Source organism: Mercurialis annua, linkage group LG7 (assembly GCF_937616625.2).
Source record: "Mercurialis annua linkage group LG7, ddMerAnnu1.2, whole genome shotgun sequence".
Classification (NCBI taxonomy): Eukaryota; Viridiplantae; Streptophyta; class Magnoliopsida; order Malpighiales; family Euphorbiaceae; genus Mercurialis; species Mercurialis annua.
Genome location: NC_065576.1, coordinates 36,663,462 through 36,683,960, shown reverse-complemented (window position 1 = coordinate 36,683,960; position 20,499 = coordinate 36,663,462). Strand labels below are relative to the sequence as shown.

The 20,499-nt window shown below is 34.2% G+C and overlaps 4 protein-coding genes across 4 annotated transcripts; 3 read left to right on the top strand and 1 right to left on the bottom strand.

Moving 5' to 3' along the window:
- Positions 1-5,586: 5,586 nt before the first annotated feature.
- On the top strand, positions 5,587-8,580 carry LOC126656052 (oleoyl-acyl carrier protein thioesterase 2, chloroplastic-like). Its single transcript, XM_050350508.2, has 5 exons — positions 5,587-5,929; positions 6,496-6,839; positions 7,816-7,903; positions 7,987-8,055; positions 8,187-8,580. Exons 1-5 carry the CDS (start codon positions 5,618-5,620, stop codon positions 8,412-8,414), a joined length of 1,041 nt encoding a protein of 346 aa, XP_050206465.1. The 5' UTR covers positions 5,587-5,617; the 3' UTR covers positions 8,415-8,580.
- Positions 8,581-8,829: 249 nt separating this feature from the next.
- On the top strand, positions 8,830-14,119 carry LOC126656051 (oleoyl-acyl carrier protein thioesterase 1, chloroplastic-like). The gene is made up of 7 exons (XM_050350507.2): positions 8,830-9,310; positions 9,996-10,129; positions 10,218-10,331; positions 10,757-10,852; positions 13,229-13,316; positions 13,423-13,491; positions 13,566-14,119. The coding sequence occupies exons 1-7, from the start codon at positions 8,930-8,932 to the stop codon at positions 13,842-13,844; spliced, it is 1,161 nt and encodes a 386-aa protein (XP_050206464.1). The 5' UTR covers positions 8,830-8,929; the 3' UTR covers positions 13,845-14,119.
- A 220-nt stretch (positions 14,120-14,339) lies between these two features.
- LOC126656571 (membrane protein of ER body-like protein) lies at positions 14,340-15,964 on the top strand. The gene is made up of 4 exons (XM_050351166.2): positions 14,340-14,635; positions 14,814-14,981; positions 15,053-15,114; positions 15,500-15,964. Exons 1-4 carry the CDS (start codon positions 14,617-14,619, stop codon positions 15,923-15,925), a joined length of 675 nt encoding a protein of 224 aa, XP_050207123.1. The 5' UTR covers positions 14,340-14,616; the 3' UTR covers positions 15,926-15,964.
- A 129-nt stretch (positions 15,965-16,093) lies between these two features.
- On the bottom strand, positions 16,094-19,682 carry LOC126656570 (uncharacterized). Its single transcript, XM_050351165.2, has 2 exons — positions 19,085-19,682; positions 16,094-17,610 (listed from the first exon to the last, which is right to left on the bottom strand). The coding sequence occupies exons 1-2, from the start codon at positions 19,333-19,335 to the stop codon at positions 16,215-16,217; spliced, it is 1,647 nt and encodes a 548-aa protein (XP_050207122.1). The 5' UTR covers positions 19,336-19,682; the 3' UTR covers positions 16,094-16,214.
- Between the last annotated feature and the right edge of the window lie 817 nt (positions 19,683-20,499).

Here is a 20,499-nt window from a genome sequence, read left to right as displayed (position 1 = left end):
AGGACTACCTGATAAGTTAAGAAGTACACTTCCTGAGAGTGAAAATCTATCTAAATTAGCTTATGAGGTGAAGAAACTCATTAGTAAATTAGGTTTTGGGTATAAAAAGATAGATGTTTGTCCCAACAATTGTATGTTGTTTTGAAAGCAAGATGTAGATAAGCAACAACGCTCATTTTGCAATGCTTCTAGATAGCATGATGATGAAGATGAAATTTCACATAAGAAAAGAAAGGAAAAAAGAAGACCAAAGAAAGTGTTAAGGTGGTTTCCTTTAAAAACAAGACTTTAAAGAATGTTTATTGTTCTAAAAACATCTTTATTTCGATGGCATCGCGAAGATCGTAAAGATGATGGATATTTGAGGCACCCTGCTGATTCTCCTGCATGGAAGGAATTTGACGACAGATATAAGGATTTTGCAAATGATTTTCATAATGTTAAACTCGGTTTAGCAAGTGATGGGTTTAATCCTTTTCATACAATAAGCATTGTACACAGCACTTGGCCAATATTGTTACCCATATATAACTTGCCACCTTGGTTATGTATGAAACAACCTTCATTTATATCATCGTTGCTGATTCCTGGTCCTAAGTTGTCTGGAGACAAGATACATGTATTTTTACATCCTTTAGTTGATGAACTTAATGATTTGTGGGTTAATGCATGGTTTAGAAATATTTGATGCTCATGCGAAAGAGAAATTTACAATACGAGCTAGATTGATGTGGACGATTAATAATTTCCCCGCAATACGGTATATTGTCTGGATGGAACACTACAAATAAATTTGCATGTCCATCTTGTGGTTTTGTAACTCATTCAATGTGGCTGGACAATGGTGGAAAGTATTGTTTTTTGGATCATCGAGTATTTTTACCTTCAAATCACAAATTTAGACGGAATAAGCAAAATTTTAACGGGCAAGAAGAATGGAGACCAAGACCAGTCACCGGCTCTATTGCATTAGCACAACTAAGTGGTAGTGTGATTATAAACAATGCAAATGGTGAGATTGTTTAAAAGGAATCAGCATGGAAAAAGCGAAGCATTTTTTTTAATTTGCCTTATTGAGAATTTAACTTGGTTTGTCATAATCTTGATGTGATGCACATTGAGAAAAATGTGCATGGTAATATTATTGGCACTCTTAAGCTTGGTGAATTTCTTGCTTGATGAATTTCTCGCTATTATTTTATTTATAAAAAGAACTCAATAGTTTTAATAACTTAAACTAATTTATTTTATACAGCAAAGAATTGAAGAGATTCAAGTAGAAAATGAATCAATTAATGAATCCATCGCGAATTTCGTAATCGAGAGAGGAGACACTTTATCTCAAGTGCTCGGACCGAAAAAATACGAAAGTGTACGTGGAATGAAATTTGGAATAACATCAACAATGTTTAGACAAGAAAACATTGATAAATTTCAAAATACTAATGAAGAAAATGTGTCTATAAACGAGAAATATGATAAACTGAAATTGAATTTTGCTGATATATTGGAGCAACGGGTGAATTGAAGCAAACTATCAAGACCTATATCAATGGAGGTAGTGCTGGCCAAAATTTAGAGATAAGTTTTTTAATCATGTCCAAATACTTATTATAAATATGTCTTTGTATTTTGTTTTGGTATCGAATTACATACTAACCTAAATACCTTCATCATATGCATATTGTTTACAATGTGACTTTTTATGATCATTGCCAATTCTATTAATTTATCATTGTATTTTTTTTTCAAGTGTTAACTAGGTTTCCTGAATCCCCTACTTAGGGTGAAATGCTTTGATCGTTAAATACCCACATTGATAATTAATAATTATATGATGTAATTTCTTACTTTCCTTTTTGATTTTAGTTTAGGATACAATTACGCATAACAGAATATGCTCAAGAAATTGGATTGAAACTTTGATCTTTGTAGTATTAGGCATCAAATTTATTTAGACAATTTGGATTATATTTTCGGTGCTTTTAGTATTGTCATTATTTATATGATTATTTTGATTGGTTAAATATGTATTTTAATTATCAATTATATGATAATTAAATTTGTTCCTTTTTAATCTTTTTGTGTTTTTTTAATTAATTTCAGTAAAATACAATTTTGTCAACTAAATATTATCCGCAACCAATTTTAACTTTTTGAAACATTCGACTAATGTTTAATAAAGGGTTAATTACATATAAAATCACCACCTTTACACAAATTTTCAAAAATGACACGACCTTTAAAGCGTGTCAATTCAGGGCATCACCTTTCATTTCTTTTCAAAAACAACATGGGCACATTTTTTGATAAAATTTTGCTGACTTGGACACCCGATGAGAGTACCACGTGTCACGCCACGTCAGCAAAAATGCCACTAAAAATGTGTCCGTGTTATTTTTGAAAAGAAATGAAAGGTGGTGCCCTGAATTGCCACGTTTTAAAGGTCGTGTTATTTTTGCAATTTCGTGTAAAGGTGGTGATTTTATATATAATTAACCCTTTAATAAATTAGTTAAAGGAAGCAACATAAAATTTTAAATAGCATTTGTTAAATGTAATTATATCATTTTAATAAAACATTTTCAAAATATTGTTATATACATTTAAATGACATTTTTTTATAGTTTAAGCAACATGTATAAAATGTTGCAATAAATTCTCTAATGACGTTTCTTACAATCTATGAAGTGATATTTATTAAATGTTGCATTATTATACAAACAATGACATTTAATAAAAGTCGTCAAAAATGGTAAATGTAATACAAAATTAGTAGTTTTTTTTTACAATCAAATAATCTTCCATTAATAATAAGCAGTTACAAATGTAGGAATTTAGAAAAGGTATAACCGTTTCTAATGAACTGACATGGACAAGATGTAAAATCTTGATTCACAGATCGCCTTATAAAAGAAAATAAAAATTACATAACTGCTCTATCACAATAAGATCAAATTCTTCTCTTTCTAACAGAAACCTCACCTATTCTTCATAAAAAACAGACAAACATTTCATAGAGAAAGGACAACAACTTTCGTAAAGAAAGACAATCGTTGTAATAAAGATATCAAACAAAAACTAATATAACCTATAAACGATTTCATTTCAGTCTTTAAAGGTCTTGATCTATCTCAGATTCTTGATTTGTATGTATACTAAAATTGATGCTCCTCGACGACAGATTTACCAATAAAAACAAAAAAAAATAAAAAAGAATCAGCTATTTATTTTATTCCAAAGCAATAAAAAAGAAATGGCGGCCAACGGCAAAGATAATCCGTTGACGGCAGCCGAAGCGAAAAACAAAAAAAAACTCTTGGCGGCTAGGATTTTTTATTTGAGAGAGAAGAAAGAGAGATGAAAACTCATTTAACAGAAAATTAGTAGTTATTACAACACTTTATAAATATTATTACAAAAATGTTCTAACAATAAATAATAAGTGTCATAATAAATATTATAAAATGTTAGTATAGATGGTTGCCAACATTTACATGAAATGTCAATTAAACACATAACGAGACCGGAAAATTTAACATTCAAGCAACATTCGAAAAAAATGTTATAAACTTTAAACGATATTTTTTAGACATTAAGTAACATTTGTCTAATGTCACAATAGACTGTTTTTCTTGTAGTGTGGAAACACCAAAAACTCGTCAATAATACTTGAATCTCGACAAATGAGCAGCTCGGAGCTCACACGCTCAGTATTAATAACTCAAAACCTATAAACTATATCTGTTGTCCGCTCACCCGAGAAACTGAGACACGAGACTGAATCAGAAAACTGACCGAACATCCCCTATTTGGCCCACATTCGTACATATCAGATCTTGAGGGGACCACATGAGATCTTTTGACAAACAAGAATATTTCCTGCATAACAGACACCTAACACACCATTCGAAGTGTAACCGAATCAGCCACCTAAGACAAACAGAAATATGGGGGCTAGAGAGAGAGGGAGAAGAGGAGAAGGCTTGCACATGACCTTATGTGCAAATTTCAAGATATGTGCAAATATTAAAATACTACTCTTTTTCACACTTAAGCAATTCTCTTCTTTCGCTTCTTTCCAGTACTCAAACTAACTTGAACATCGGAGCGGATAGCCAGTGGCGGATCCAGATTTTTTTACAAGATGGGCAAAGTTATACTGAAAGTTTTTAAGATGGACAAAACTGATAAAACATAAATTTTAAGGTGGGCAATGCTTATTATTTTAAAGCAGAAAAACTATAATATTAGATTATATATTCATATTTTTTCAAAAATTCAAAATATTAAGGTGGTCAATTGTCCATTATAAACTCTTACTAGATCCGGCCCTGACAGTTGGTAAACTCTGCCGGTGTTCTTTCTAACCTACATTTGCTCATTGTCTATAGGTCATTAATTATAGAGTAGTTTCGATCGTGATTTATCAGTTACTATAACTAATACAGTTATCCTTATCGATTACTACATCGCGGAAACAACGATTAATTTATAACATATTGATTGATGAATCAATGCCATAATTATACCTATAAAAATCTACTGATTCAAATGAATTTCAAAGATAATTTAATTAAATTTTGAGATTGAAAAATAAAAACAAAATCGGTTCTTTATTTAAAAATTGTTTATCAAAGTCTTAAACATATAAATGCGGAAACAATAGAAGTATAATATGAAATTAAAAGAAAAGTTTAGACAAAAATAACTAAAAACAAACATAATTAATTAAAGGCAAAAATACTTAAAAACCCCCCATTTTTGATTTTATTTTCAATTGCACCACCACGTAGGAGAATTTCCAATTACACCCTATTTAGGGTTTTCAGTTTTCGTTTGTACCCCAATTGACTAAAATAACCTCTTTTTATTTAGAAAAAAATTTAAATTAATCCTTCATATACTAATTTATTTATTTATTTTTAGATGCAAAAAATAATGATACAATCCCTCTATTTATTTGGTTTTAATAATTTTATCATTAAATTAATTAAATTATCAATTTTTTTTAATTTGGGGTACAGATGAAAACTGAAAACCCTAAATAGAGTGCAATTGAGATTCTCCTAAATGGTGGTGGAATTGAAAAAAGGTTCAAAGGTGAGGGAGTTTTCAGTATTTTTACCTTAATTAAATATATAAGTTGACCCGTTCTCAATGAAATTAGGACACACCTAAAATTTATACAAAATTACAAAACTGGCACTATCAACCTCTTGATGTATTTCCTCCAAAAACTGAAATTCCGCACACACGCCCGCATCAACTAGTGAACTAGCGCATGCATGCAATAATGCCTTAAATGAAGGTTACTGGTGACTGATGATTAAAATTACTTTGCCACTTTGCTGTGAAATGTACAACTGGTTTAGGTTCAGTGACTTAATTCTGCATTTGTGAGCTTCAAAATTGATGAACAAAAAGAGAAAACACAAGAGACACACACGTGGTCTGGTTAAAGTAAAATCGTTGTCTACGTAAGAAAGCAGTTGCATAGGTTATGAAGCACATGTCAATCTCATGATTTTTCATATTATTATGCCTTCTCCATTAACTTATTCATTACCTCGATCCCATCGAACACCATTTTTAAACTGTAGAAGAAGTTAGAAAAATGTTAAGTTATTGTAATATTCAATACCCGGTAGTTTCATCTTCTCAATGCAGATTCTTACTAACTCAATCCAATCACAGCCGACCATTTTTGCGTTGGTCACCAATTTGTAGCTCAAACAATAATAAAAATTATTCTTCTCTTCGAGTTGGTGCTGTTGTCTCTGATCGGACCACCAGTTTGGCTAATGAGTTACGTGTAGGGAATCTAAGTGAAGATGGATTGTCTTATAAGGAGAGAGTTATAGTAAGAAGCTATGAAGTTGGGATTAATAAAACTGTCACTGTTGAAACTCTTGCTAATTACTTGCAGGTAAGTCCTTCATTAGGGTTTCATTTTGTTAAGATGTTTCATTTTTAACATCTATCTCGCTAGCTATTGCATTCATAATGATATTAAATTGGACTATGTTTTAAAATTGGATGAATAAACAAAGTAATATTTACATTGTTAAAAATAAAGTAACTAGGGCTTTATGGGATAATGGTAAAATATATTCCGGCTCGAAAAATTGTACTCCGTGTCCAAAACATGTTATAATTTATGATTTATTTTGCGACGTAGACTTCATTTAATGATTTTTTTCTGTTTCGGAAACGTGTCAAACACTTGGCGTTTCAAACACAAAACTTCATTTTAACATAAAAACTTTTCCGTGTGCGTGTCCAAGGGTCCTGTTTTTCAGTGTTACTTAACTTTAACTAATAAGTCCTTTACTATGCATAGTACCAGACTAATAAGTTGACAAGTTCATTCTATTCAATTTGACAAAAAATAAAATATTAGTTTGAGTTGATTTTAAACATAAAAATAAATATAGTTATGGTTTAGTGCAAACTGGAGTAATATTTATTGTATTGTGATGGAATGTTTTGCAGGAGGTTGGGTGCAATCATGCTCAAATTGTAGGATTTTCAACAAATGGATTTTCCACAACCCACACAATGAGGAAATTACATCTGATATGGGTAACTGCTCGGATGCATATTGAGATATACAAATACCCTGCTTGGTGTGACGTTGTTGAAGTCGAAACATGGTGCCAAAATGACGGCAGAATCGGAACCAGACGCGATTGGATTTTGACTGATTACGCGACCGGTGAAGCTATAGGAAGAGCCACAAGTAAGTGGGTGATGATGAACCAAGATACTAGGCGCCTTCAGAAAGTCAGCAATGATGTCCGGCAAGAATACTTAATTTTCTGCCCGCCAGACCTCAGGTATCCTTTCATTCATATTGATGATGTCCCATCGCGGAACAGAGTTCCGATTCCGATTCCGATTCAGAAGCTAAATTTTATTGTTCGACTATCTATAAATAAAAATAACAAAACTTCATTTTATCCGAACTTGGTATAAAAGATATATCAAGGCTAAATTTATGGCTTTAAAAGAAACAGACTTGAACTTGGCATTATGAGTCGTTTTACTTCTTTAGCTTCAAGTTGTCCGATAATTTCCGGCTATCTCAACCCCAATTTGTATATTATGCTCTAATCATTTTCTAACACCTCATTCGATAAGATAAAACGAGCCAAAACAGTGGTTCTTCCAAGGTCATGAATTTAGCCTTAATTGATTTTTTGAGTAAAAAAATTTTAAGCTAACGTGTCGTTCAACTATTTTTTATTCTTTTATATATTGTTTGGCTATTTAAAAAAAAAAATCAAACAATATTTCGTTTAACTATTTAGAATTAAAATTGAATGATATAACAAATGAGGGGGCGGTGTAAACTAGTTCACCGGTTCTTCCCACCTCTCGCTGGCAAGAAAGGTCCGCGACTCTCCCGGTTGATGCCTGTGGATTGATAAAGTTATTGATGATATTAATAATATGCCAAATGTTTTAAAAAGGCCAAACCTTTTATAAAAGTTTCACAAAAGTCCTGACCTTTCAATTTTGTCGATTTTGGCCAAAAATAAATTATTTGGTTTCAATTGTGGCCAACTCTCAATTTGATTTCAATTTGCCTATGTGGCGCCTATGTGACGCCTATGTGTCATGCCAAATATTAAAAAGTCAGAACTTTTGTGAAACCAAATAATCCATTTTTGGCCAAAATCGACAAAATTGAAAGGTCAGGACTTTTGTGAAACCAAATAATCAGTTTTTGGCCAAAATCGACAAAATTAAAAGGTCAGGACTTTTGTGAAAGGTTTGGCCATTTTACAACATTTGGCCTTAATAATACAGATTGGCATTTCCGGAGGAAAACAATAGCAGCTTGAACAAAATTGCAAAACTAGAAGATCCTGCTCAATCTTCCAAACTTGGCCTAGTGGTAAACATCACTGTATGCAGCTTCACCTTCACATTTTCTACATAATGGTAACTTAATTATAACCAAATTTTAAAAATTCTCAGCCTAGAAGAGCAGATTTGGACATGAATCAACATGTCAATAATGTCACCTACATAGGATGGGTTCTTGAGGTGAGTGATTTAATATATGGTTATTTGTTTTAGATTTCAACGTTTTTCGGTTGTAGCGATTTAATCACATTTTTTTAAAACGTATCTATACATGCATTTTTGCTTAATCTTGACATGTTTTTTCATGACAGAGCATACCTCAAGAAATCATAGACACGCATGAACTACAAACCATCACATTGGATTACAGAAGAGAATGCCAACAACACGACATAGTTGATTCACTCACAAGCATAGAACACAACACAAATACTGATCAACATTCCCCTAATTTCTTACATCTCCTCAGATTATCAAGAAACGGCCTCGAAATTAACCGCGGCCGAACTCAATGGAGAAAAAAACCATCTACATCATAGAAAGTGACCGTTCCGGTACAGTTGAACCACCCATATCTTTATAGGATTTGGTATGGTTTTCGGTTACTTCCGGTATCGTTAACCCATATCCAACAGAATTGTAAATTTTCCAGCTTTTAGCTTCTTGACTTTGTTGTTCTTTTTATCCTTTATTAAAATTTCTCAATTCCTTGCAATAAAATTTGTGAAAACAATTCTGTTTTTCTTTAAATAAAATTTAAGTAATAACTTGAATATCAAGAAAACAAATCAGCAGACTGACACGTAAACTGAATTTAAAGTACTTTCCAACTCGACTAAAAGACGTTCTTGTCTGTATATAAAATGGTAAGTTACAACAGTTTGATATAGCTTGAAACACATGGCAAAAAGGGCAATCTCGTCATTTACACGTCTACTGTCTTCTCCATTTTCCTACTCACTACAACCTCGGTCCCATCGACCCAACACACTCTTTAAAATCCCAAACACAAATTAATAAAAATTATTATTTTTTCTCTGTGAAATAAAAAAAAATGTTGAAGGCAGTACCGTATTGTAATGCCACAGACCAAATCCAGGCTCTGGTTTCGTCTTCTCAATGCAGATTCTTGTCGACCCAATTCAATAACCGGCCCTGTTTATTGAATCGCCGATTGGGAGCAAACGGTGTCGTTTGTTGTAGCTCGAAAGGTAATCGTCATTGTAATAATTCGGGTTCTGCTGTTCATGGTGCTGCTGCTGTTGTGTCGGAGACGAGCAGTGGAGTTGAGTCGTGTGAGAGCTGGGCGAATCGTTTGCGGTTGGGGAATTTAACGGAGGATGGGTTGTCTTATAAGGAGAGATTTATTGTGAGGAGTTATGAGGTTGGGATTAATAAAACGGCCACTGTTGAAACCATTGCTAATTTCTTGCAGGTACTTCAAATTTACTTAATGTGTGTTTGTTTCAGTTTGATTGTTGAGGGATTGGATTGGATTAGGTGTTGGGTGTTAGCCCTTTTTTACCAATAAAGTGTGTTTCTTTTGATTTTAATTTTTCAGTGATTTGTGACTTTGTTTTGTCATTTTTCATTCTTGGCATATGGGTATGTTTTGTTTTATTGTTTTCATCAATTTCATGGAAAGATGTGAAATTGGATGAGTTTTTTTATATATATAATTGGGAGTCGGTAACTCTTGTGGGAGGAATTGAACCCACGACCGGAGTAGAATGTTGTCCAACGCTTATACAGTTTGAGCTGTAGCTTCTCGTTGGTAAATTGGATGAGTTTTTACTGGTTTATTTAGTGTTTAACTTGTGCTGAATTGTGTTGTTCGGATTTGGAAATTCTGCCTCCCTTATTTTTATCATGTTTTATCTCTATCTTGTTGAGTGCATTCTCTTTATTTGTGCTTCTGTCAATTTATTGTCAAATGTTAGAAATTCTGCCTGATGCCTGTTGTTTCCCTTGAACATTAGAGATTCTACCAATATTTACATTTTTTGGGCTAATTTTGATATCTTCTGAGGATTAAAACGACCGAGTGAAATTCTTTTATCTTTTTTATTTACTTGATATTTTAGTTATATTTTTTGGCATTATCATGGGATGTTTTGCAGGAGGTTGGCTGCAACCATGCTCAAAGTGTTGGGTTTTCAACTGATGGATTTGCCACAACCCTCACCATGAGGAAATTACATCTCATATGGGTAACTGCTCGCATGCATATTGAGATTTACAAATACCCGGCTTGGTGAGTTTTTTCATCTCTTGTTTATGACATTGATGATATTCGGGGATAAGAAATTTTCTTCAGCTGTTAAATTGGATGCGTTGAACAGGAGTGATGTAGTTGAAGTGGAAACATGGTGCCAAAGTGAAGGAAGAATTGGAACCAGACGTGATTGGATTTTGACGGATTATGCCACTGGTGAAGTTATAGGAAGAGCCACAAGGTACTTTACAACTTCTCTCCATTTTTCTTATCTTTGCTGAAGGAACTTGAAAAAAAAAATATTCGGTGATCGTTTTCTAGGTTTCGTCGTAAACCAGTAATTGCATAATCTTTTGATATAGACAATTGTCTGAGTCGAACAAGATTCTTTTGCAACCATGACCAAGGATCTTGAGACAAGACAATGACTATGCAGTTTGTTCTGTGACTTCAACTGTGTATTCAGTTCTTCGACCATATGTCTATTATTAATACTCTTCCTTACTCTTTGAGTTTCTCTAGAAGCTTACAATCTTTATTTTTGGACTCCTGCAAATGGCAGTGCATTGCCTGTTAATTTTATATTTTTGTTCATATGTACTTAAAACGTTAAACTTCTGAATCAAGGTATATTACGGCAGTTGACAATAATTCTTTTGATTTCAGTAAGTGGGTGATGATGAACGAAGATACTAGGCGGCTTCAGAAAGTCAGCGATGATGTCCGAGAAGAGTACTTAGTTTTCTGCCCACGAGAACTCAGGTAGGCCTTCATTCAATTCTAGAGGCCAAAACTACCACCTGTATTATCTCTTATTTTTTCTGGCTTGGTCAAAATTGACTATAAAAAGAAAATTTTATTTTCCTGCAATACTTTCCTTCCTCTAACACTGCATCATTGAGGCAGTAGTAGTTGGGTAGCTCAGAAGTATTTTACATATCAAATTATGTTAAATGGCTTGTCTGATTGGGATATGGTCATGGTGATCTATTGGGCTTTGCTTTTCCTACTAGTGCATTTTTGTGTTGCATAATGGGATTAGAATTGCATCTTCCCTAGCTAATAACATTTTGCAAAAGATGAATTAATGCTTTTCCTTTCCGTAAGGACATTGGAGATGGCACATATGTTTGCATCGCCAGCAAACTCCTGTTCAATTCACCTATAATTTTTTTGTACTGGCATTTCGCTACTTATATGTCATTTCCATCCTAGATCCAACCATGGTTCGTTAGGTGTTCAAAAAGAGTCTTGTTATAGAATACAAGTTACAACTATAGAAAAGCATGCATGAATTAGTTGAATGAGGGATCGGTTGGGACATAGTACTTGGGATGGCAGTGATTGAAAATAGATACAAGTCTTAAAATAACCAATTAAAGTATTTGTGTAACTTCAGTTCTGTGCTTTCTCGCTTTTTCTTTCTCTTACAAATAGACTTTTCCTTTTGATACCGTCTCTCATCTACATATTCTTGGATAACTGGCTGGAGCAAAGGTGAGATTAGGGACAATTTTTGCCATTACATAAAAGATCTCTACACCATAAACTTAGGTTTGAACAAATATTAGATGGCGGTCTTAAGATTATTTTGACTGCTAGAGATGTTTCAAAAGATATGAACAGGTAACATCTGAAGTAGGAAACATACTCATTTATAGGCTCTTAAGCGTATCTTAGATCTCCTTTTTCTTCTATCCTAAGAAAACAGAGCTTCAGAATGTATGACAGGTAAATTCAGGAAAACTGAGAAAAGAGAGGGCGGGGGTGACATATTCTATGTTGACATATAAGACTAGTTACTGGGAACTGCTGCATCTTTCTCAGTGTAAGAGATTCTCTGGTATTGTTGTTTGAAAATTATAACCTGAGTATTTACCTCAACACTTAAGAGCAGTTGGCTTTTAACTAGGGGTGTGCAGTATTCGGGTATAACCGAATTAACCGACCGAACCAAACCGAAATTTTAATTCGGTTTTCGGTTAATTCGGTTATGAATATGAATTCTAAAAATTCCGGTTATTTCGATTTGTTTCGTTTTTTAGTATGGAATTTCCGGATCAACCAAATCGACCGAATTATATGAATAAATCATGTTATTTTTGCTATTTTTTTAAAAATTGAGGTATTTTTGTAATTTATTAGGATTTAGATATAAATTGCCCCTGAAATTGTATCGTAATTACAAATTAATACTAAAATTAATTTATTTTACCTCATTTTAATTTTTTAACAATTAATTTTAATAAAATCCGGTTATTGGGTTAACCGAAATAACCGACCGAACCGAAATATTATTTCGGTTCGGTTACGGTTCGGCTATGGAAAATCATACTAATTCGGTTTTGGTCACCGAACCGACTGATGTACACCCCTACTGTTAACTAACTTATCATAGATTCAAAACTTACCTGGTCAAAACTAACTGTGGTAGCTCTCGGTTTTCTGGCCTAGCGACCCTTGTTTTTCTCTATAATTTCTAAACTTGCATCAAAAGAGGGAAGTTTATACTGAATCTCGTATCTTAATCATCATATTGCCAAAATGGCCAGTTTATAATTTCTCTATTCCTACCATTCAATATTTCTATAAAGAGCAGGAAAAGAAATTGGTATGGGAGATCTTAATTATCTGTGTGCCATGTAAATTTAACTAATTATTGCTTGCTCAACTCTTTAAATGTGCTTACTTTTGCTTCGCTATGTCTGAATCGGAATACATGCATAAGAGGTTCTGTTAAATCTTTGCATTTTTCTTTTGCTCATGTCACATATTAGTATAGATAAGGTAATGTTCTGTGGGTATAACCTTCAATTTATGAGATTTTAAGCTTCAAATTTCTTGGAAATTTATTATGATAGTAGAGAATGAGTATGTTTGGGCAGTTTTCTGTCGCCTGTAGGATATGTAGTTGTGGCAGACAACTATCATATTATTCACCGGCAACAGAGCTAGGATGCGTACCGCGGGTGGCCGGGGCCCCCTAACTAGTCAAACTTATCTTTTCCTTGTAAATTTTTTGTAGTTTTTGTTTTTGCCGCCCTTATTAAACAAAAGTAATATTTACATCGGTCCCCTCTAAGAAAATTCTCTGGCTCGGCCGCTGTTATTGGCTGTTGTTATTGATGATATTTTCAGATTATCATTTCCGGAGGAAAACAATCGCAGCTTGAAGAAAATTGCAAAACTAGAAGATCCCGCTCAATATTCCAAACTTGGGCTAGTGGTAAGATGATTAGTTCACCTTGAAATATTCAGACATAATGGCCAATTGTAAGATTTATATCATTTCTGTAATCTTACTCAACTTATAAGCCATTTCAATTTCTCAGCCTAGAAGAGCAGACCTGGACATGAATCAACATGTTAATAATGTCACCTACATAGGATGGGTTCTTGAGGTTGGTGATTAAACATATTCTTGAATTTGTTATCGGCTATTGCTTCTTGACCTTGACATGTCTCTTCATGACAGAGCATACCTCAAGAAATCATCGACACGCATGAACTGCAAACAATCACCTTGGATTACAGAAGGGAATGCCAACAAGATGACGTAGTTGATTCACTTACAAGTGTGGAACCCTCTGAGGATTCAAAAGGTTTCACAGAGCATCAAGGAACAAATGGGTCTGCCACCAGAGCTGCCCACGCCGAAGACTGCCGGAACTTTTCACATCTGCTCAGATTGTCAAAAGATGGGCTTGAAATAAACCGTGGCCGCACTGAATGGAGAAAGAAATCAACTAGATGATGGAATTTTTGTACTCATTTGTGCATCTTCAAGTTTTCTAGAGGATTTGATCGTCTTTCTAGCTTCTTGTTTGTTTTTTTATTTATTTTTCCTCTCTCCGTTGCTTGTAATTTGTGTTTGATAATTCTGCATATCTTAGGTTTAAATTTGAGTGACTGGACGACCTTGATTGGACTGGAGAGGAAAGTGTAATTTATTTCAATAATTGTTATGCTCACCTCACCAATTCTATTAATGAGTTACTGTACTCTCTTATCCAGAGTTTCTTAGTTCAATATTATTTCTTCTCAATGCCTTACAAAAACTTTTCAAGTCCTACGTTTCTGAGTTTTGTTCGTTTCTGGAGACGATTCTGAAACTCCAAAAACTTTACATTATAATCTATGATTTGAATAATCTTCATATGATACACGGTGCTATCAGTAGCAGCAAAACATAATCTATAAATGTAATGGTAATTTTGCATATCTCAAACTGATTTAATCTACTAATTATTGGCATCTTATGCATTTCAACAAAATTAGATGTAAATTTCAATCATGGAGGTTTGTAGCAACAGACAATAACAGTAACTTAAAGTGCAGAAGATTTCAAATCTTGACCACATATGTCTAAAATGGTTTGCCCTACAAACCAACTTTTAATTAATTATGTCTTCTATAGCTTCTTTTTGGTCCCATATTGCTGTTACTGTTCCTGGAGCTGGTCTGATTTTCGGAGCTTCTTCAAATCTTGATTCTGCAAAACTACTAGTTGAAACTGAACTGTTACCATGGGACATACTAATACAGGTATGCTCAAAAGTATTCATAGCTATCATCTGATTTGACTTGTTATTTTCCTTTTAATAATTCTGATAACTTTTGTTGAGATGGTTTTGATGTAATTCTAATTTGACTTTATTCAATATATCAACTGTCTAATTCAAGAGAACACTAATGCTTGGCTCTAAAATTGGATTTCCACCAGCTATATCAATCTTGATTTTGGATCCTGAAGATGGACAAACAATAACTTCTGAGCCAAGAAATCATAAGGGTTTGGAAATCTTGAAAAGTATTGCATATGGTGGCTTAACAGAATCAGTTACAAGCTTAGGCGTTGTGACATCTGCTGCAAGTGCTGATGCTACCACATGTAAGTTCCTTGCTTTAGAAAAGTTGTGAAATTGTACTGCTTAGTTGGTTTAATCAATTTTGTAATTGTAGTGAACATTCTGGCTTTGGCGTTGGCAAACCTCGTTGGCGGACTCTTCATCATCGCTCACAATGTGAGTAAACTTTCCTATCAAATACAATAAAAGGCTTACCAGTGCACTAGGCAATGTTGCGCTTGCCAAATCCTTCATTCCATCAGCTGAAAATTCTTTCGAAACCTTATATTTACATATGATCCTTGTAAAAATATACTGTTTTACCACTTCCCGTTTCAGCATTTTACTGTTTCCCATTTCAGCGTTTCTGTTATGCTGAAACGGAAATATTGTTTTCATGCCTCAAATCCGTTAGCTACAGGCATCAGACCCAAGCCTTGCTCTCCAATCTTTCCTGTCAAATGAAGTTCTAGAATCTAAATTGTTTATTGAACAAACCATAAGATTTTTCTCAGATAAAACAAGGATTCTGACAAGTTCAACTTCCGTGTAATGTTTGCAGATTAGGGAGCTTAGAAAGGAACAACAGCGAGAAAGCAACACCGATCCAACAAATGAACGATACCGAGAGTTACTTGGCAAGAGAAAGAACTTTATTCTTCATACTACAGTTGCTATATTATCATTCCTTGTTTTTGGTTCAGTTGCTCCAGTAGTCTATGGTTCCTCATTCAGGAAGAGTGACAATAAGGAATATAAGCTAGCAGCAGTTACAGCAGCTTCTCTTTTCTGTATTATCATACTTGCTATTTGTAAAGCTTACGCCAGGAAATCGCTGCCTAAAAACTACATCAAGATCGTAATGTACTATGCTGTTGTTGGATTTGCAGTTTCAGGAGTTTCATACTTATCGGGCCAACTTATCAGAAAGCTACTCGAAAATTTTGCTTTGTTTAAATCAGAGAAACCTGCTGCTTGGGCATCCTAATGATGTCCGTTTGAAATTCATTGTCAGGATCTTCTCTAATCTCTATGCACTTTTGTTTTGCATGTCAGGAATTAACTGAAAAACTAGTGTGTAAACAATTATGCACTTGAATCCCTGAGCAAAACTACACACTTTGTGAATTTTCTAATTTATCTGAGATTGGTCAGCTACTGGTAACAATAAATTAACTACATTATATGCAATTGAAGAATGGACATTATCCAAACTACAAACAACACTATATTTCTGCTGTGATCTATTTCCTGGTATTACATTTAATCAAAAATAATCAGAACATCCATCTCGGAGAAGAGTGAACAGCACTCGGCTTTGATTTGGTCTGTGGCTCTGAGTTGTTTCTTTTCTTCATTCTTGATGACACAGTTGGACTGAAGTAGTCATTACTTCTCTGAGATGTTGCTCCTTGTGAATGCATCTTCCTTCCATGAACAAAACTTCTCTGCTGCTCCAACGATGTTCTACGAGCCACGGCATTCCTATTTCCAGCACTTCCCCATCTATTATGACTAACACAACTCTGGCTCCTTCCGACATGCTGAAACTTGCCCTCTCTAGGAGTCGAATAGTTACGGCTCTCGGCAGTTTCTGCAGAATACATCGTCTCTTCCTCACTGCTATACCCATTATACATACCTGGAACATCTACAGGGGAAGAACTCGACTGAACCTCACTTTGAGCCCCATTTACAGAACCAGTGGATGAAACCTCAGCTTGTGCTTCAGGGCTAACAATTTCACTGTCCTTGATTTCATCTTCATCTAACCGACTTTGTGGAGGGAGTCCCGTGGCACAATTCTCCTCGGAGTTAGGGGTCAACTGATTATTTAACAGTGGCTGAACAGTAGCTCTGGTGGCCTTTGGAGGGAAATTAATATCCAGAAGCTGGATTGGAAAACTTTCCGTTTTTCTAACAGGAGCTGCAGTTAGCTTTCGCGATTCATATATTTCTGGAGTCAAGATTCCCTGCATATGGACAGCATGGGGATCGATGATGGGGTTATCTTCTTTGGCATCATTTGTCACACCAGAACATCCTGGTCTGTTTTGATCCTCAATTTTAGAGACTGTATTTGATGATGAAGGGGTCCCATTGTTATCATCTTCTGTTGACTTGAAAACCTGGCGGAGAGTGAAGGAAGCAGAAGACTGCTCGCTCTTTTGGCCTGTGGACATCAATCTAATAATTGGTAATTTGGGTTTAGTAAGTTCATCAAGGTTACCTTCCCAATGCTGGTTTAACCAATCACAGATGATAGGAATGGGAATACCAAATTGCAAGGGAGAATCTTTCTTCAAAGAGGTAGAGGATGAAGATGAAGTAGAAGAAGATTTGGTATTTGGAGATGTGGCTAATTTCATAGGATCACAGATCATAAAAGCTAGATTGCCTTGTGCATCAAAACCTGCAGATCCAGGGTTCCACTGGATTCCATCAGTTGACAATTTTATAAGATTGTCAGTGGCTATTACCACCTTTCCCTCACCTACCGTCAATTCTTTCTGGTCTGTGTATCCTAAAATGTAAACAACACTGCCCAGATCCAGATTTGGTTTAGAACATGTTTTCAAGTAGTGAGGCTGCTGTCCTGGGGTGCTCGAGTCTCCCTCTATGGTATCTAAACCAACTATTGTGAGGTCCAGTACAGAACTCGTGATAAAGAACCTGCAGTAATGTAATATATAAGTAGTGTCATTGAAGAATGTTTAAAGGAAGCTACCACCTCTTTTCTTTTTCCAAGTGCCACAATACAGGTAGTATTGCAGCATTAGCTACAACAAAGCAAGCCTGGCAAGGTACTACTTAAACCAACGTAAAACTACAAGGCAGCCGACCAAACAAGCTCTTGCAACAACAATCATTAATAGACAACTAAACAGGTCACCATAAAAGATGCTTTAACAAGCCCGCCATGCAAAACAGAAACAATCTTCGCTAGTTATGTTGAGCAAAATGCAGCATGCAGTTTCTACCATGCGTTTCACAATCAGGTGTACTATTTTACTCTTGGGTAAGTCATTATAATCCTCAATGGAGTAAGAATACTTCTAAGTTCTTTTTGCAGTAATAATATCCTTCTTGGTTTTCCCTAACATTTCTAGCATGGTACAACTTCTTGGCATCAAATATAGCACTTATGCCATGAGCTTTTCCTATCCATATCAAATATGGCATTTATCCCATAAACCCCAAAAAATTCCCGCACCGTGTTTTCTGGCTGGCCAAAAAGGCACAGCCAGGATATCTGCTACATGGTTCAAGCCATCATTTTCTTATAAATCAATCTCAAATTCTGTACAAGACACAGTCACATAACATCTAATCCCTTTGGCACCTAATTGGAAACTCTAAATCCCTAAGTTATGAAGTCTCACCAGAAAACACAAACCATATTATTCTGAATTGTCCTACTTCCACATCAATATTTTTTATCCTAAACCCATAAAAAAGTTTATGATCTTAAATATTCAAGGGATACATCTGTAAGAAAGAGATTCAAACAAAACTACGATCAGAGTAAATATCATCAGTGGCATATCTAATTGAAATTTCAAACTAAAAAGAAACTTTACATTTTTCAAAAACAACATCCGGATAGGTTATATATCAACAAGCATTATCAAAAAAACATAACTCGGGAACAGCAAAAGTTACATCGCACTCTTCCGCAAGTTGGTACTTTAACAAATTCATTCAGCATTTGTTAGGGTAGTTTCTAGTATCACATAGCACAACTTAATTTTGCATCCTAAAGCAAACATAAACTACTTCACACTCCTTCCTAATATGATGGTGACATATACAGTAATTGCATCTATCCAAAAGAATACGTATCAAAGTTATACATCAGCATCAGATCCAGAGCTCTAATTACCTAAATATAGCTAGCAACCAAAATAATCAATAATTATTAGTTCACAAAAAATCATTTCCAGTACCATTATCAATCGATCAATTCAACAAACCAATAGCTAATCTTTACTTAAACCAAACCCAACAAACTATTTTCTCATTCTAAACTACAAATTTTTCTCATTTCAAATCCAACCAATCATCATCAATCACCCCATTATTGGAAATTTAATGGCACTTAAAAACACTTAAAAAACAACTTTAAATACCTAAAAAGAGAACCAACCTGTGAGGGACAAGACTAGCAGCAACACCATTCTGAACACGGATCTCAGAACTTTCAGCAGAACTAACAGACGGAATATTAAGATGGGCAGTTAATAAAAGATTCCGGTGGATCAAAAACCCAGTACCAGAAACTCCATTTCCGGAGACAATAGCCATGGCCGAACCCTTACCGGAAAAAATGGCAGCTTTCATTTTCTCAGACTTCCCCACACCTTTGCAAAAGCACCATGACTCGATTAAAACACCCATTTCGCTGAATAATAACAAAAATCCAATCTTTGAGAGATAATATTAATGGGTATAAGGAAACTAGATTGGATCTAAAGAGAGTGGCATTGTGATATTGAATTCTTTTTGGGTAATGGGTGTTAGTAAAAGAACAATCTTTGAACTTTTTTAAGTGTTAAAAAAAGTTTAAAAATGGTGGTGGAGGGACAAGGTGGACGTGAGAGGAGTTATGAGAGTAATGGGTGTGTTATGTAATGGCTTATGAGTGTATTTTTGAGCTGGAAAATTGTTTAACTGAAAATTTTGAAATAATTAATAATAAGTGAAAAAGTGACGTTTTAAAGAAGACGAAGAACAACTGAGGTTGAGAGATTTGAAGGGATAGTGAAGCAGACTACGACAGCGTTTTCAAAGGATTTTAAACCAAATTCTCTATTTTTTTTGTAGCCGACAAGAGATGTTCAACTTAAACTTAAAATAAAACCAATACATATGTTACATATTAGGATGTGTAAAAATTGGATTGATAAATTTAGTTCGATTTGATTTAATATCATAAAAAGAAGTCTGTCTTTTGATTCGGTCGGTATTAAAAATTAAAAAAAAATCAAGCTAAATGTTTTTAGTGTAAAATGATTTAAAAGAATTGCAGAACAGACTGGTTCAGTTTGTTGCGCATGTGATAACGACTTTTTCAATTTTAAATAAAATTACATAAAATATGTTTTTCTTTTAACATAATTTTTCTTTATTGAGATTCTTATGTCAAATTGTAACATTTCTTGCATTATATCAAGTGTATTTTAAAATAAAGATAAACATCAGCTTCAAAATATATATTTGATTTTTGTTACATAATTTTTTTATTTTAAATGATTTGAGGAGGATGGATACTTTCTAAAATAGAGTGAATCAAGATGGTTGATGAGGAGGGACATAAGCACACTCATTGCTAGTATGTCATTGTACCAATAATTTATGGCCTTATTGGAAAGAAACTGAATGAAATTAATGCTATATATCACTCGAATTTTAAGTAGTGTTTTTACTCTTTAGCTAAATGTATGCAACATTTACATGAGTGATGGCAAACATTAATTTCTTCCATTTTTGCTAGGTATAACCACTAATTTGCCTCATTTGTCACTAATTTCTGATGATTAGTTACACATGTAGAGTTGAGCA

Bases quoted from the DNA above. Each gene is read 5' to 3' on its own strand.
- LOC126656052 (XM_050350508.2), top strand. From the start codon at position 5,618: ATGTTAAGTTATTGTAATATTCAATACCCGGTAGTTTCATCTTCTCAA. The intron at 6,840-7,815 runs GTATCCTTTCAT...TTAATAATACAG, and splicing joins TTCTGCCCGCCAGACCTCAG to ATTGGCATTTCCGGAGGAAA. The intron at 8,056-8,186 runs GTGAGTGATTTA...TTTTCATGACAG, and splicing joins ACATAGGATGGGTTCTTGAG to AGCATACCTCAAGAAATCAT.
- LOC126656051 (XM_050350507.2), top strand. From the start codon at position 8,930: ATGTTGAAGGCAGTACCGTATTGTAATGCCACAGACCAAATCCAGGCT. The intron at 9,311-9,995 runs GTACTTCAAATT...GATGTTTTGCAG, and splicing joins CCATTGCTAATTTCTTGCAG to GAGGTTGGCTGCAACCATGC. The intron at 13,492-13,565 runs GTTGGTGATTAA...TCTTCATGACAG, and splicing joins ACATAGGATGGGTTCTTGAG to AGCATACCTCAAGAAATCAT.
- LOC126656571 (XM_050351166.2), top strand. The intron at 14,982-15,052 runs GTAAGTTCCTTG...TTGTAATTGTAG, and splicing joins AAGTGCTGATGCTACCACAT to TGAACATTCTGGCTTTGGCG. The intron at 15,115-15,499 runs GTGAGTAAACTT...TAATGTTTGCAG, and splicing joins TCTTCATCATCGCTCACAAT to ATTAGGGAGCTTAGAAAGGA.
- LOC126656570 (XM_050351165.2), bottom strand. From the start codon at position 19,335: ATGGGTGTTTTAATCGAGTCATGGTGCTTTTGCAAAGGTGTGGGGAAG. The intron at 17,611-19,084 runs GTTGGTTCTCTT...ACATTACTGCAG, and splicing joins GCTAGTCTTGTCCCTCACAG to GTTCTTTATCACGAGTTCTG.